The sequence below is a fragment of the Arvicola amphibius genome, chromosome 1 (genome assembly GCF_903992535.2).
Source record: "Arvicola amphibius chromosome 1, mArvAmp1.2, whole genome shotgun sequence".
NCBI lineage: Eukaryota > Metazoa > Chordata > Mammalia > Rodentia > Cricetidae > Arvicola > Arvicola amphibius.
This window is the reverse complement of record NC_052047.1, coordinates 125,374,058-125,391,728: the sequence shown is the minus strand read 5'-3', so window position 1 is coordinate 125,391,728 and position 17,671 is coordinate 125,374,058. Positions and strand designations below refer to the sequence as shown.

At 46.1% G+C, this 17,671-nt stretch overlaps 1 protein-coding gene across 6 annotated transcripts in view; it reads right to left on the bottom strand.

Annotated features, from left to right (window-relative positions):
- Slc5a11 (solute carrier family 5 member 11) overlaps positions 1-17,250 on the bottom strand; it is a 44,367-nt gene extending 27,117 nt beyond the window's left edge. For 2 of the 6 annotated variants that reach the window (XM_038336621.1, XM_038336629.1), the window contains exons 1-5: positions 17,116-17,250; positions 13,464-13,535; positions 10,383-10,487; positions 9,034-9,093; positions 1,310-1,414 (exon numbers count right to left, since the gene is read on the bottom strand). In XM_038336621.1, coding sequence (XP_038192549.1) covers positions 1,310-1,414; positions 9,034-9,093; positions 10,383-10,487; positions 13,464-13,535; positions 17,116-17,250 — 477 coding nt within the window. Of the gene's footprint in view, positions 1-1,309; positions 1,415-9,033; positions 9,094-10,382; positions 10,488-13,463; positions 13,536-17,115 lie in introns of those variants that run through there. The other 4 variants (XM_038336639.1, XM_042055368.1, XM_038336647.1 and 1 more) reach the window with 3 other exon arrangements.
- Between the last annotated feature and the right edge of the window lie 421 nt (positions 17,251-17,671).

Sequence of the window (17,671 nt, the reverse complement as noted above, 5' to 3'; positions counted from 1 at the left end):
ACCCGCATATGTGTCTCCCTGTAGGATGAGAAGTCAATGGGTGAATGAATGGGTGATGAACTAGAGAATGGATGGATATGGAGGAGGCAGTGGGTGGATGCATGGACCACAGAATGGATGGGTGGATTGAGGCAGGAGTGGGTGGATGCATGGACCACGGAATGGATGGGTGGATTGAGGCAGGAGTGGGTGGAAGATGGATAACAACAACAGCGACTCCCAGGAACAGGCTCTCTCCCAGACTGACAAATACAGAAGAGCCACACACATTTATTTCCTCATCCATCTCATCCTAAACTGGGGGGGGCGGCGCTCAAAATGAAGTCCCATGGGCAACTGAGTTTGAGATGCCTGCCTTGTACTCTGGCAAGAGCCTCATGACCTTCCTGCTTCTTCTGTGGGTTTTTCTGCCTGCTCTCCTCCACAATGCAACCAACCTTCATGCTCCACCCAGGATGACATTATCCTTCTCTCATTAAAGCTCTTGTGTGACTTTCCCCTCATCCGTAATAGAGCTGGGTGAGAGCTTACACCAGCCCTTCAAAGTTGGCAGGCTTAACTTTTATTCACTCTGTATTTCTAAGGCTCTGGGCTTTCAGAAACAGTCTGTCTCTCAACATAATATGTTTTGATGCATCTTCCAGCTTTGACCGGTGGTGGTCCAGCCATCTGGAATGGCAGTACCCCTATTTCCAACTGGTGGATTCCTCCTAAGATGACACTCACCCCTTACCAGACTGTAAGTAAGCATCCTAGAAGTACCTTGTGTCTGCAGCTAGGACAGTCAGTTGCTGCTGTTTGTCTTTAGTGGAATCTCTTCTGCCCCTACTCCATATGGGACAAGATCATTGCCACCCCCAGAGCCAAACCTAGTGAGCAGCCCATGTCCGGAAGTTCCAGTGCACCTGCTCTTTTGTCACCTTCCTGGAGATCATCCAAACGTCAGGGTGTGGCAGGCCCAGGCCGTCTCAAAACATCTGATTAATATCTTACCACTCCCTGATTCTGGAGGAAGGTCACAGTCCTACCCAAGAGCAGGGGAGTGGGAGTGGTTCTTGTATCTCTATTCAGTGACCCTAACATCATGCTTAGATGTCACCAAGCCAGCTTCGGCATTGGGAAGAATTCCTTGCTTCTGTCTCCCCTTCCTACATGCTTCTTCTGCCCATCTTACCTTCCTTCCCTCTACTTCCAACATCAAACCAGCCCCAGGGGAGGAGAAGCAGATATGGAGGAAACCCTCATGGTGCACTACGGTCAGCTTCTCACTGTGCTGCAGGAGGATGGCCAGGCCATGTGTCCACCTTACCGAGATCTTGGTGAAGATGTAGATGAACAGATAGAGCACAGCCAGGGTGATGGAGATCCTCCTGCCCCCGAATCGTCTCCTGAGGTATTCCGGCATTGTGGTTACCTAGGAGTTAAAACAGCTTTATCAAACTCAGCTGACTTTGGACATTTGCCTCCTCAGCCTGGCCACCAGCCCTGCCCACCTCCTCCATCTCCACAAATGTAGAAGAATGGAGCATCATCTCGGGCTTCTCCACAGGAGACTTAAGGAGGAAGAAGACTTAGAGACTTGGGAAGGGGGCAGACTGAGTTCTGTACAGGGCTGTGCACCTAACCCAACTACTGTTTCAGGTTTATTATTTGTTTATTTGTTTATTTGTTTGTTTGTTTGTTTGTCTGTTTGTTTGTGTGTGTGTGTGAGATGAGTGCACAAGTGTGGAAGTCAGAGGACAGCTTGCAGGAGTTGACTCTCAGGTTGTTAGGTTTGGCAGCAAGCACCTTTCCTGGCTGAGCCACTTCACCCCACCCCACCCCAACTACTGAGGCATTCTGTTCTCCATCCTAGTTTTGGTGTATACTGGATTTAACTTAGTTTTCTCTATTTAAGCAAACTTATCTTTTTACCTAAATAACTTTATCAAAAAAAGATATATTATTTTTAAAGCAGTTCTGGTAATTGAATTCTGGGGCCTCTTGCACGTTAGGTAAGTGTTCCCCTGAGCTAACTTCAACCCTTGAAAATGAAACTTTAAATTGCTACTATAAGTGGGAAATCAGTACCAAATTTAAGGGAACCCAGAACACTGAATATAGGGAAGAATAATGCAATGAGGTATGCTGTCTGTTCTCTTCTAGCAACTTCCTGTTGCTGAGAGCCGCTCATGGGGCCAGAGAAAAGCCATCCATGAGCAGATGAGCAGCTTTAACTGGACACAGCAGGGTATGAGGAGGGAGGGGAGAAAAACAGCATGCAATCGTAAGGGGACACATTGGGGCAACCTAGGGTGTGGAATTTTGAGGAGGAAATGTGTATATGATCATAACATGTCCTGTACATACATGAAATTGTCCAAGAATAATGTTTTTATTTTAAAAGAGGAGCAAGAGAGAACATTGCTGAAGTGCTAAGGGTATCCAAGCTGCAGACGGACTTTGCCCTCTCTGGCCCCTGATAAGATGAAACGCCCACAGTGATTGCATGTCAGTTAAGAGCAAAATAAAACTCACTTCAAAACTTAAGGGGCAAAACCCACCAAGCAAGGTGGTATATGCTTGTAATCCCAGCATTCAGGAGGCTGAGGCTGGAGGATTGAGAATTTAAGATTGTTCAGTAAGACCCTATTTCCAAAAAGATAGAAACAAAACAAAACAAAAAAAACCCCACAGCCCTGAAAGGCCTTGGAAAGAGAAGTTTCACTCCATGGTGCGGCATAGTCGGCCCCCAAAACAGCACTGAAATCACTGCAGGAATCCCCATTTGCTCATCCTCCCTTTGGAATTCTGGGACTAGAATATGCAAAAGAAAGAGATGGTGCACAGAGCATCTTCATCCCAGAGGCACTGAGTTCTGGCAGTGCCCGGATGCGGGGATGGGAGTCTGAAGCAGAGACTGTCACTCCATGTGGGATGCTTCAGGGATGGCCATGCTGCTAAGAACCATGATTGGGGCTGCAGTTTTTGAAGGAGATGGATGTTCTCTCTCAGCCACTCTGGGACCTTTGACCAGCGAGCGGATGCTCTTCCACAGGTCCCAGGTGTCAGATGGGGAAGGATGGGTAATGATACTCACAGGGCATATTTCTACATCTGGAAAGGCTGTTTTGACTCATAGCCTCTTCCAGAAGCTCACATGTAGAAGGCTTGGTGCCAGTCGATGGACGCAGTCAGAGAAGTGATTGGATCCGGAGGGCTCTGACCTAGCAATGAATTAATCTCCTGATGGGTTCCTAACTTAATGATATTATCGGGAGGTGGTGGGAGCTAAGAAGAAGACCTTTTTGGAAGGGTGGGTCACTGAAGACCTACCTTGAGGGATAGACCTTGTCACCAGCCCCTTCCTGCTCTCTGCTTCCTGGGGGCCATGAAGTGAGCCACCTTCCCCACCATCTTTCCCCTCCATGATGTTTTTGCCTTGCCATGGGTCTAAAAGGAAGGGAGTCTGCTAACAAGAGACTGAAACCCCTGGAAATGTGAAAATAAACCCCTCCCCTGTTTATCTCAGGTATTATGTTGCGGTGGTGAAAAATGATTAATATGGGCTGAGTGGCCAGACCTGCTTCAAGAACAAATCCTTGCAGTGATCTCAGCCTTCGGGAGACTGAGGCAGGAGGATTATCAGTTTGAAGCCAGTCTGGGCTACCGGGTAAAAACCTGACTCGAAAACGTTAAACTAGTAACTTATTAGTAGAATCTGACTCAATGTTCTAGTGTTTTGAGTGAGATAAGTTAAATGTTGATGCATGTTTGAATTTTTCATATTAGAATATTGGCAAAAAAATAAAGATAGCGACAGATATTTTTGACAGGCTTAATAAAGCTTCTCTATTCATCTCTTCTCCTCAAAAGGCAAGTTGAGATTCTGACTCCCATGGATGTCCTGTATAAGTCCTCTGATTTTCTCCAAGGTAATCTCAGCCGGAAGTTTCCAGAAGCATTTTATAGGGAGCTCTGACACTGTCGGGAATAATGCATGCCTTGTACACCGGGGGACTTGAGACTTAATCAGGGAGTACAATGGGTGCTCCGGTCCATTCAGATAATGTACCAAAAAAGACACTCTGGACAACCACTATCTAATCTGCCCATGACAAGACAATTGCCATCTGGGCTTGGCTCCTGAGACTCCTCTCATTGGCTCTCACTATCAGTTGACCCTGGGGTCAATCAAGGATAGCAGCTTCAGGAAGTTTCTAGAGACAGGAGAAGAGGAGGAAGAGGAGGAGGAGGAAGGAAACAAAGGAGAGCTGGCTTCATTCACACACTATACAAAAAGCTTTCCGATCGAAGGTAACCTGTATTCTAAAGTCTAAGCCATTCAGGAAATAGCCCAGTGAGTCAGAAAGTCTAGACCACATACTCCTCCGACTACAGACACAAACCACAGCCCAAGGGATCACATAGGGACCATCCCTCTTGCTGGTGCTGACTGACTGGGCAGAAGAAATAGATATAGCAACCAGATAAGGTAGCACACACCCATAATCCTGGCAGGAAGATCATAAATTCAAGGTCAGCTTGGGCCAGTGCTGAGACTGTCCCAAAAGCTAACTAAAACAAGATAAATTGAACGAAAGACACCTCCCTTAGAGATTACCATTCCAGCTCCAGGGCTCTCTGGCTGACACACACACACTCTCCCTTGATGGTGGAGGGTGTGGAGGGGGATCCCAGAAACTGTGTCCTCTCTCCAGATCAGATCCAGTCATCCGTGCCCATGGGAACTCCCTCACTACTCTGTGACATCAGTGTCACCTGCATGAAGCTTAATGCATGGCTCTTCACTGATGGTCACACAGAGGAAATGACAGAGTGCACCACGGCTGCTTGGTGGCACCTGAGGGCTATGGCTCAATCTCCATGTTCATAAGCAAAGCTAGTCTCTAAGGATGCAAGTGTTTGATGCTGTCCTCTAGCATGGGGAGGTTTCAGTCTGTAAAGCGTAGTGGTATTGAAGGGCTGGGGAGGTCTCAGTCTATGAGGACCAGAGTCCAATCCTTAGAACCCAGGTAAAAATGGGTGGGGCAGCACACTTAGCAATCCCAGTACTGGGGAGGCAAAGGCAGGTTCCTGGCAGTCAGCCTAGTTGAATTGGTGAGCCCCAGATCCCAGTGAGAATTCCACTCTTGAAAAAATAAGGTGGTGTTGGCTCCTGAGAAACAATGCCTAAGGCTGAACTCTAGCTCAGATATACATATGCATAAGCATGCATATATACCACATACATGCGCACACACATATATGCACACACAAATAACAAAGAGATAATAAATTCTCAGTGGATGACAGGCAAATGGGGAAGTTCTAGAATATAGCATTCAGAAAAATATCTTTGGCCTTGGAGTAGGTAAAGATTTTTGGTTTTGTTATTACACAAGAGAAGTTTTATATACTTTATAGACCAAACTAGCCTGGAATTCATGTAGCCTAGGCTTGTCTCAAACTCATGGCAATCCCCCTGCCTCTGCCTTCTGAATCTTACTATAACAGGCATGAACCATCACACCTAACTAGGAAAAGGCCTTGTAAGCAAGACATTGATATGAAAGGTGATAAATGAGACGATGGTGAGACTGGAATCTGTTTATGGAGAAACTCCAGCAATTAAGTGAATGACTAGGTGTGACCTGTGAAGGGCCAGGGTCCATCCCTGGTACACACACACACACACACACACACACACACTCACGCACACACTCACGCACACACACATACACACGCACACACACACATTCACGCACACACACACGCATGCGCACACACACATGCACGCACACACATATTCACACACACACACGCATGCACACACACATGCACGCACGCACGCACACACACACACTCACGCACATACACACACTCACGCACACACACTCACGCACACACACACGCATGCACACACACGCACACACTCACGCACACACACACACACGCACGCACGCACATGGGGGGGCAGAAAAAAGACAAGCCTCGGAATAGAAAAGTTATTTGTAACTCCTAAGTACCCCAACAGCTTATTTCTAGAACTGACTTTGTAAACTCCAGAATTTATAAATCAATGAAACAAGTGGTACAGCTTAAAAACAAAACTGGGCGAAGGTTCTAGACGACTCTCTTTCCTTCACTCAAGGTGATCAATTCGTGAAGGCTCAGTTTAATCTGGGCTCAGGTGCTCATGGTGCTGAGGCTGCACCACGCTGGGAGACTATGGCCTAGAAAGGTGCCTTCCTCACTGCCAGGAAGTAAAGAGAAGCAAAGGAAGAGACGGTGGTCCCACAGTCCTCTCCGAGGGCTCCACCTCTTAACTCCCTCCTCTAACGGCACCTCACTGGAGATCCAGGGTAACACTATGACCTTCAGGGGACAGTCCAGGCCCAGACTGTGTCTACAACCTGCTCCTTCAGAGTCATTTGATTTGATGATTAAAAGTTCAGAGGTGTGGCTGGAGTGACGGCTGTGTAGTTAGGAACTCTTAGTGCTCTGGCAGCGAGTCACATTGAGTGGCTCACGAACACCTGTTGCTCTAGCTCCAGGGATCTGACTCCTTCTGGCCACCACGGATGCTGTATACACACACACACACAAACACGCACACAAGCGCACACACACACGCTACACACACGCACGTGTGTGCGCGTGTGCACAGCTCAGAGTTTTAACATCATGCGATACCAAAGCATTGGCAAGGATGTTAAGTACTAGACAACATGGGCTCCCAGACACTTCGAGGGGTGGGGAGTGCTCTGACGGAAGGATTGGCAGCCTCATGAGAACCTACAATAAGCCTGGCGGCTCCTCTCACAGAAGATTCTCGCCCTCGGCGTGTATTTTTGTGCATTAAGACTTGTGTAAGCCAAGCGTAGAAGCTACCAGTACTCAGGAGGCTGAGGCAGGAGGATTGTGAGTAGGGGGTCTGCCTGAGCAAGACCTCGTCTCAAAATAACTTGGAAGAAGGTGTCACTAAGCAGCACTGTCCCTCACAGCCCAGAAGAACAAACTAAAAGCCCACATGTGGCCAAACGGTTAATTACAGGAACTGGAGCTGACCTACCCCACAGCGGCGAGGGCAGCGGATTCCCATCTCACATCTCACCTCACGTTGTAGCTGAGGATGGCTAGCTACCCACATCCCAGTTCTACCCACACACAGCTTTAAGGCGCTACATCAGCTGCATGAAGCGACGTTCTGCAGGGTGTATAATCAAAGCTGTGAGAGGCTAGGACTCAAGGGGAAAAAAGCATCTGGAAGAGAGGCTCACATCCGGATATGGGTGTTCACTTTACAACAGTTTGCTAAGTGACCCGCTTGTGCTTTATGGCTTTATTGTATGTTTGCTATGTGCTGCCACGCCTGCCTTGACTTCCAGTAAAAGCAAACTGGATGGTGGTTTATGCTCTCAGTACTGTGGCACTTACCCAGCATGGGCTCACTCTCTCCTTTGCATACTTGAAAAATGCCGCCCAAAGGGTGTCTAAAAAAAATCCCAGGAATTTTATTTTATTTTTCCTTATTTTGTGGTGCTGAGCACGGAACCCAGGGCCTCATCTGTCTGGGCTACTAAGGTACCACTGGCTGGCACCATAGTCCCAATTTCATCTTGTTAGAGAACAGAAGAGTTGCTCAGCTCTGTTTCCATTGTCCCTTTTCCTGGCCTCGTGTACCATGGAAAGGATGTCCCGCCTTCATTGGAAGGCACTGTGGCTATTGACAGGTTCTCCACTACAAACAGCTACAGCGTCCTAATTTTTCTCAAATCTTTGTGGCTTTTCTCAATCTCACCCCACGCCCCCTAGCCAACCCCTCAGCAGGTGACATTGTTTTCTACTGGCCAGAAAAAAAATGGGATCCGTCAGCTGAGAACACCCGTCAATCCCCCTTCAACCCTGATGAACAACCTGCATCCCACCACCCCCTTTCCCGCCCCCAGTCTGTCAGTTAAAACCCATCCCTTAGTGGTAGGTAAAGGTGCTTTGCAGCCCAAGTCTGACAACCTGAGTTTGATCCCCAGAACCCATGGAAAGACAGAACCAGTTCCTGAAAGTTGTCCTCTGTCCTCCACAAATTCTATGGTACACATGCATTCATACTTACACACACACACACACACACACACACACACACACACACATTCACGCTCATCACTCCCAGTCCTGCGTTGGAATACCAGAGATATTTTGTGCATGCACCCTATTTTACCTATTTTGCAAGAGTTCATGAGCAGACCCAGGACCCCTTGCTCATCCCAGCCTCCTTTAGACTCTTGACAACCTCCGCAGGGGATTCTCTCTGTCCCTACACTACCACTTTTAAACTTTACATAATTTCTAATGCCCAAACTCCTCCCATTTTGCCTATTTATGAATTTACATATTACAAAGTTAAAGTCAGCTATTGCTCGCTCAGTGGGTGGTTATGATGTCATGTGACCTGACAGAGACGAAGGCCTCAGGAACATGAATGACAAGCAGCTGACAGTGGCATTAGAAAGCCTTTGCAAACTGCTTTCCACCAAGTCTAGGCTAGGGGTGTGGCTCGGTGTTAGCAGACCTGACTCCATCCCCAGCAGACAAACATGCACACACAAACATATGTAGATTTCTTGTTTGTGCAATACTACGTTGACATTCCATCTCAGTCAGAAATAGCTTTTATAGATTTGAGCGTAAAGGAAAGGAACCACTGCATCACATACATGCGTATGGATATATATGTGTGCATAAATTTTAGCTAAAAGGAACGTGTTGTGGCTTATACATGTAAGGGATTGTAAGGCTTATCTTTGTGTTCTGACACTGAAAAGATATTTTGAGGTTAGCCTCTGAGTACCCCGTGTGTGCTGAGGATATTGGGTACCAGTCAGATCTGTGTGGAATGGGGTTCCTTTGTTCTTTCTCACCTGTTCAACATCTGTCCCCAGTGCCAGGAATCTTAATGGTTGTCAGATGGCTATCCACATGAAGGAAGGGATGCAGGCTGGCCTTCCCAAGGGTGTTCCCATGCCATATTGCCCCCCCTCCCTTCACACTCACCTGACCAGCAATGTAGATGGGAAGGAAGATCCAGGCTAGCATCAGCACAGAAAACAAGCCCTGCTCAAAAGAACACAGTCAGAGCAGCTCTGTCCACACGATGGAGCCCTTCCCCTGTGTCTTGAGTTGGTCTAGCCTACACTCCACCCCTGAATTAGTCACTTCCTTGCTGAGTGGCTCACTTTTCCTGGCCTTTATGTATTTCCATGTTTAAAATGGCAAGAGGTTAACAGCATAGGGCAGAACGCCTGAGGCCTCAACTTCTTGGAGGATGAGATGGGGTCATTTGAGCCAAGGAATTTGAGACCAGTCTGAGCAACATAGTAAGACCGTCAAAACAAAACAAAACAAAAACCCCAAAACAGGGAGAGAGAGAGAGAGAGAGAGAGAGAGAGAGAGAGAGAGAGAGAGAGAGAGAGAGAGAGAGAGAGAATAATAAAGTGGGAGAGAAGAAAATGGAAATAAAAGACTTGGGGGACATTTAATTCTGTCTCCTAAGCACAACAATGTCCTCTTTGGTCAGTTCTGCATCACCCTTCCCCTGCAGTGGTGGGTTATACCAAAAGCGAGCTGAGGATTCTGGGAGAGTTACCACAGGTCTCAAGAGCCATCTTCCTCCCTTATGAATTAGACATAAGAGGGCCTCACAAAATTGCTTCAGGAGAATCAGCCCAGTGGTACCGAAGGAGCAATTAACCTATGCCAGCATCTCCTCTGCACCCTTCACAATTAGGAGTTCAATCAATCCTCACACATGGCAGGGACCCATGGTTATTCCCTAATGTATCCAGGAAGTCCAGAAAAGTCAAGTAACTTGACCAGAGTAACAGTGCTTACAAGCCTGAAGGCTGAGGCCACCTAGTCCTAGCCTGGAGGCGACTCCTACTATGTGAGAGTATATGTGACTGTAAAAACTGTAAACGTGCTCATGATTGTGAATGAGAACCACCTGCAGGAGAAGCCTCTCTGAGATGCCTGATATGGCATCTCCATGTCTCTAGGGACATGAAGGGCACAAACCACTGAGCATTTTGTTCCAATGATGGTCAACTGACACTTAGAATACACAGCTATGCCTCCTGTCACCTGCCACCTGCCATTTTCTACTTCTCCGAGAAAGCATCCCGAGCCCTCACCTCTTGATTTTGTGGGGTTGTGGCCCGATGGGTCCCCCACCAAGCAGATACAGAGAGATCCAAATAAATTTTGTTGGCTAGGAGTACATTTAAAACCTCCTGTTTGCTGAACTAAAAATGCCATTTCACGTTTAAAGTGCCAAGCATTTTCACACCTCCCCAGGGTTTGACTGCAGAACAAAGGGGAGATGTCCGTATCATGACAAAACTCACGTTAAGCTCATAGGCAGCAACAGAAATGCCCACAGCAGCACCGGACCCTGCTAGGCCGATGAAGTGTCCGCTTCCAACATTGCTGGCGAACAAGGATGCACCCACCTGTGGGGAGACAAATGAAAAAGGTCCTGGAGCTGGACCTGGGAAATCATCCCTATTCCTAGTTCGAACCGTTCTTCAAAGAGACCAAGACAGGTGGGGAAATAGAGAATGTTGGACCATTCTATCCTATGTGCCATATTTGTGTGGGGCACAGCTTGAACAACTGTCTGTAGCATCCATGGTGGACAGGATTACAGCTAAATGCTTCATGATGCAAACCAGCTCTGCTTTCCAACTCAGCAACATGTGCATGCGTGTGTGTGTGTGTGTATGTGTGTGTGTACGTGTGTATGTGTGTACGTGTATGTGTGTGTGTGTGTATTTGACATACAGTGTCTGTAGAACCACTTAAAAAGGAATAGCTAATCGGACTGTTGTAACTGTTATCTGTGCCTTCAGCATCCACTCCACTTGGTCCCAGGAGTGGCCTCATATTTTCATTCAGAGTTTAGCAGCTCAGTCCGCATTCCCCAGGGCAGAGATTGAGCATGACAGCAAGGCTCAAGTATAGTGATATTCTGTTTATGATCTAACAGATAAAACTTGCCTGAAGATCAGAGTGCAAAGCTAGCCACACTAGTCAACCACACAAGCCAGGCAGTGGTGGCACACACCTTTAATCCCAGCAGCCACACTAGTTAGCCATAGAGCCTGGGTAGTGGTGGTGCATATCTTTAGTCCCAGCACTAGAGAAGAATATAAGATAAGATGAGATAGGAACTCACTCTCTTTCAATCTGAAGATGTCATAGAGGTAAGAACTCTCTAGTGATTGGCTGCTTTGCTTTTCTGGTCTTCAGCTTGAACCCCAATATCTGCCTGTGGGGTTTTATTAATCATGCTACACTTGAGCTCAGGCAGTACAGCGGCCTATCCTCACCGTGGTGGTGGTACAGTGAGGAACTTGAAATGTAATCAGAGATAAAACATTTTCCAGGGATGCTGTCGGGGAGGCAGAAGTTCTTCCCATGCTAGCCTGGACCCGAAGAGGGTAAACAGTCTGGAGTGGTGTTTTCCATGAAGTTGGGATTCTTTGCCTATTGAGATCTTACAGTAGGAGAGTGATGTGGGATTCCCCTCTGTACAGTGTGAATATGTTTTATTACCATTGGTTAATAAAGAAGCTGTTTCAGCCAATGGCTTAGCAGAGTAAAGCCAGGTAGGAAATTTGAACAGAGATAGAAGAGAGAGTAGGCAGAGTCAAGGAGATACCATGTAGCTGCCTAAGGAGAAAGATTCAGCAGACAACCTTACCCAGTAAGCCACAACCTCGTGGCGATACACAGATTAATAGAAATGGGTTAATTTCAAATGTAAGAGTTAGTTAATAAGAAGCCTGAGCTAATAGGTTGAACAGTGTTATAATTAATATAGTTCCAGGGTGGCCTGGAAATTAACAAGCAGTCTCTGTTTACAAATGGTGCCCAATGTGGGCCGACTACATCCACATAAAAACTAAGAGAGCTTGGGAAGGAATTCTAGACACAAAAGAACAGAGTTAAGCATAGCTTCTTGGTAGCCACATTTTTTAAAGATAGACTCTGTTTGCTGGCAGTGAACAGAGGTGCGTCTCCTTTAAGTTGAGCATCAAAAAGGTTCTTTATAGAGTTTGTTAGCCATTTGGGCAAGAAACTGCTCTTGCCTGGACTGCTTGATGCTATGATGTATGAACTAGACATGCAGGACCCACAGAAAAATGACTGCTGAAGTTGCCTAAAGAAGGTGAGACAGTCCTTCAGGGTTCCTGCTTCATGAAAGAGTCTGCCAGACATTCTGCAGAACACAGAAGAAAGTAACTGACAAATTGCCAATATAGGCAAAGCAGTCTTTCAAATTTCCTGATTCATGGAAAAATCTATCAGCTACTGTAGGCTGAAGATGGGTGCCCCAATGTTACAGAAGAACTTTGGGTGACTGACCAAACATCCAAATATCTCTGTCAATTCTAGAGTGTTGGAAGTTGTTTACAATGCACTTCCTGTTTACTTAGGTAATATTATATCCTTATGGAGTCTTTGAAGAGTTGAAGACAGATAGTTATAGTTTTCCTTAGTTATAATAAAAGATAAATTAGATATAAAATTTTAGATTCCCAAAGAAATATCTTAACTGTAATTCTTGCTTAATACCTGTTTTGTTATATGTAATTTTACTATGTCAAAGTTAAGTTTCCTTTTTTATTTAGACAGAAAAGGGGAGACGATATGAGATTCCCCTTTGTGTACTGTGAATATATTTTATTGCCATTGGTTAATAAAGAAGCTGTTTCAGCCAATGGCTTAGCAGGGTAAAGCCAGGCAGGAAGTCTGAACAGAGAGAGAGAGAGAGAGAGAGAGAGAGAGAGAGAGAGAGAGAGAGAGAGAGAAGACAGAGTCAAGGAGATGCCATGTAGCTGCCTACAGAGAAAGACTCAGCAGCCAGAACCTTACCCAGTAAGCCACAACCTCGTGGTGATACAGAAATTAGTAGAAATGGGTTAATTTAAGATGCAAGAGTTAGTTAATAAGAAGCCTGAGCTAATAGGCTGAACAGTGTTATAATTAATATAGTTTCTGTGTGATTATTCGGGCCTGGGCAGCTGGGAAATGAACGAGCAGTCTCCGTTTACGGGAGAGAAGCCAAGGCAGACAAGTGATAGATGATGGGTGGATTGAGGGATGGATAGATGAAGAGAGATGATAGATCAATAGATGGTGGAGGGATATTTTGAGAAACTAGGTCATCAGGTTGTGGTAATATTGATAAATTGAGCCTCTGCCACCATCTTAGGGGTGCACTGACAGGTTCTTCTGTGTAAATAAATTTGAATTGGAGCAAGGCTTTCACTCCAACCTGAAAACAATAAGGAGCAAAACAATGCCTGGGCTTGAAGAATCTTTGAGGAATGACTGGATTGGGAACCAGAGCCTTGTGTAAACGTCCACCACAGAACTCCTCCCAGCCTGCCAAGTGAGGAATGGAACCAGAGACCACTTACAGGCCACCACACCATGTTGCCTCCAGCCAGGAAGTAGCCCTTCACTGTGTCCCTCTTGGTCTTCACCGTGGACTGCAAGGAAGGAGAGGGCTGGTGAGGAGAACGCCAGTGCTCAGGCATCCGAAGAGGGTGGGGACCGTGAATGGGGAGGCCACATTTGGAGGGAGATTCATTTTGTCTGACTGAAACTTGGATGTGAATGTCTTGAGGCAGACCTCAGACCTCATCTCTGGCCAGTGCAGCCCTGCCAGTCCCCATGTCACTTGTTTTTATTGTTGCTGCTGCTGGTGTTTTGTTTGTTTGGGTTTTGTTTGGTTTGGTTTGGTTTGGGGTTTGGTTTTGGTTTGTCGAGACAGGGTTGCTCTGTAGCTTTGGATTCTGTCATGGACCTCGCTTTGAAGACCAGGCTGGCCTCGAACTCAGAGATCCACCTGCCTCTGCCTCCCAAGTGCTGGGATTAAAGGCGTGTGTCACCACCGCCTGGCTCACATGTTTGTGATAACCTACAGGATCCTCTAGACATCTGAGCGGCAGATCTGTGGCTTGCCAGTGGCAGCTCATAATGGATTGCATGGTTTTTAGCCTTCTAGAAAATGTTTCTGTGGAGTCTTTCACAAGCACCAGCTCAGATACATTTAAAATAATTACATTTTAAATAAATTAATTAACAACTGTAATGAAAAGTTACAGCTGTGAATTACATTTTTTTATTTTAAATTTTGAGATGAGGCTGGCGAGATGGCTCAGCGGTTAAGAGCATTGCCTGCTCTTCCAAAGGTCCTGAGTTCAATTCCCAGCAACCACATGGTGGCTCACAACCATCTGTAATGGGGTCTGGTGCCCTCTTCTGGCCTGCAGGCATACACACAGAGAGAATATTGTATACATAATAAATAAATATTTGAAAAAATTTTTGAGATGAGTTTTCAATGTAGCACTGGCTGACCTGGAATTCACTATGTAGACCAGGCTGGCATAACTCGAAGATCCGCCTGCCTCTGCCTCCTGAGTGCTGGGATTAAAGGTGTGCGCCACACACAGCCAACAGCAGCTTCTTTTAATCTTCACCTACTCCTATGAGGTTGCTGTTTTGGGGCTGCTATCACAGTTGAAGAGGCTGCGGCTCAAGTTCCAGTCTATCTGGGCTGCCAGTACCCAGAGGTAGGGATCTGTAAACACCAAAATGCCTCTCTCACAGGTCTGGAGAGCATGGGGTCAAGGGTCAAGGTGGCAGCAGGTTCAACCTCTGGAGAGAGACTGTCCCTCTAAATGCAGCCTTCTCTGTGTCCTCCCTCATGTGGTGGGAGAGAAGAGGGGCACAGAAAGGACTAGCTGTACCCATCTCTTGTCTAAGGCTGCCACCCTCCTGACAACCACTCCCTGAAGGCTCTGCCTCTCACTGCCAATACGCAATGATTAATTCTAACATGAGGGGCTTGTGTAGCCTAGACTTGGCCTCAAACTCCTGTGTAGCTGAAGGTGACCTTAAACTTCTGATCCTCGCATTTTGCATCTCCAAGGGTCAGCACTATAGTTGTGCATCACTGTGCCCAGTTTATGCTGCACTGGGGACCAAACCTAGGGCCTCACACATGCTAGGTACACAGTCTACCAACTGAGCTAGCCCATAAGTAATTCTTTTCTATATAAAATTTTTAATTACAGTTATTAATGTATTCATTTGTGTTTGTGTGTGTGTGTGTATGTATGCACACATTGGTATGTGTGAACATGTACTTGCCATGGCAGGTGTGTGGAAATCGGAAGACAGTTTGTGGAGTCAGCTCTCTCCTTCCATTATGTGAGTTCTGGGGATCAAACTCAGGTTGCCAGACTTGGCAGCAATGCCTTTACCCATTGATCCATCTTGCCCGATCCTACAAGTGATTTTTTTTCTTTTTTCTTTTGGTTTTTCAGGACAGGGTTTCTCTGTGTAACAGCCTAGCTGTCCTGGAACTTACTTTATAGACCAAGCTGGCCTCGAACTCACAGATATCGGCCTGCCTCTAGGATTGAAGGCGTGCGCCACCACACCCTGCTACCCCGTAAGTATTTCTTAAGCAAACTCCCTGGAAGGGTGTCCAGCCTCATTCGCTATAAGTGAATGTTAGCAATGTCCTGAGATATCCTTTCCTCATGTCAGGCTGGCAAAAATGAAATCAATGCATTGTTACTAAGAGTGAGCAGGCTGGCATACATCACTGCTGAGTGTGCAGTCTAATGCCAGTCCAAGAAAGGCATGCCAGTGGCAGGAGGATCACAAGTTTGAAGCTAGACTAGGTTATGTAGCAAGACATTGGCTACAAAGTACATATAATTTGTTCCCATTTGCTTTTAAACCTGGAAGAGTACATTAGTGAACAGTATGTCAAATGCTCACCAGTTAATAATAGTGCTCACCTATGAAGGGAATGGTCACAGTGGGACTTTATGTGATATTTATTAAACTACTATTAATTTTGAACCATGTCACTATAGCAATATTACCATAAAAATGAACATATGTACATGCATATACTTATATACATACAACATGCATATATACGTGTGTGTGTGTGTGTGTGTGTGTGTATGAGAGCATAGGCTTCAAAGTAAAGGAAATGCAGATTCTAGCTTCAAGTCTTATAATTTAGTATTAGACTAAAGAATCTAAATTCTGGCCAGGTAGTGGTGGCTCAGGAGGCAGAGGCAGGCAGATCTCTGTGAGTTAAAGGCCAGCCTGGTCTACAAAAGCTACTTCCAGGACAGGCTCCAAAGCTACAGAGAAACCCTGTCTTGAAACAAACAAACAAACAAAAAACAAAAAAATCTAAATCCTTTGGACCTAGGTTTCTTTTGTTTGTAAAACGATATAAGATCTTCCTTGAGGTGGGGCTGGAAAGATGACTCAGAGGTTAGAAGCACTGACTAAGTTAAATTCCCAGCACCCACATGGCAACTCAACACCATCTGTAATGAGGTCTGGTTCCCTCTTATGGCGTGTAGGCATACGTGCATATATATATATATATATATATATATATATATATTAAAAAGATCTTCCGTGAGGGGCTGGAGAGACAACTAAGTGATTAAGAGTACATATGGTTCTCTCAGAGGACCAGGGTTTGGTTCCCAGCACGCACATCAGCTGAGCACAACCCTCTGTAACTCAGGGGACCCCACACTCTCTTCTGGCCTCTTCTGACTTCTGTGGGTACAATCAAACATGCACATAGGCATAGAGGAAGACAAATACTTGTTTTCTAAAAATAGATCTTCCTTGCAAATCACATGAAATAACAAGTGAACTTGCACTGACTTATTGACCAACACAGTCAATACACAGTGCATTTAATAAAAAACAGAATTCTAGAACTTCCCGTATTCTAACCAAGTGCTCCACCCCTAACATGTACCCCAAGCACTCCGCATATTTGGGGGGGGGGAATTTTTTTTCTGTGTATCCCTGACTGGTCTGAAACTTGTTATAGAGGCCAGGCTGGCCTTGAACTCACAGAGATCACTTGCCTTCACATACTTCAAGTTCTAATTGCTGTAGTTCATTTCTTCCTCTCTCGGTATCTTGTTTTCCCAAAGGATAGCGTTTACTCTGGAGTTTTGACCAGATATTCCCTCCTTGCCCCATCTCTCACCTCATCTCCTGGCTTACCCATAATCCAACAGCCAGGACAAAGAGGAAGTACAGAACCAGGACAGCGATGTCCCCAGGCTCCAGACTCTTCTGGGGGAAAGCCTCCAGGGCGTCAGACTGTGGAGGCTGAGGGCTGAGGGTGCCACTCTCCATGGTGCTGAATGAACGTCCCAGTCCTAGGGAGAGCAAAGCAATGTTAGATTCCAGATCTCAGAGCCCCTTCCCTCACTCCATCTGTGACTCCCCACTTCCCTCATGGAGCAGCAGCAGCAATTACAAAGACCTATCTGGATGGAGGTGTGGTGGAGCCAGCTTCAGGAAGTCAGGTCCATCCCCCACACACACCATTACCATCCACCCACCCTTCCACCCACCTAGGAAACACAAAGAAGGTGCTCACATTGCTACAGTTATTTGTTTGTTTGTTTTTGCTAATCATTCAACTTCTTGCTCAGCAAAATATAAATAACAAACAATTCAAAGAGTACAGACAACACAGGGCAGGTTAGTAATCCCAGAACTCTAGAGACTGAGCCAAAACGATTACTGGGTGTGAGGCTAACCTGGGCTAAAT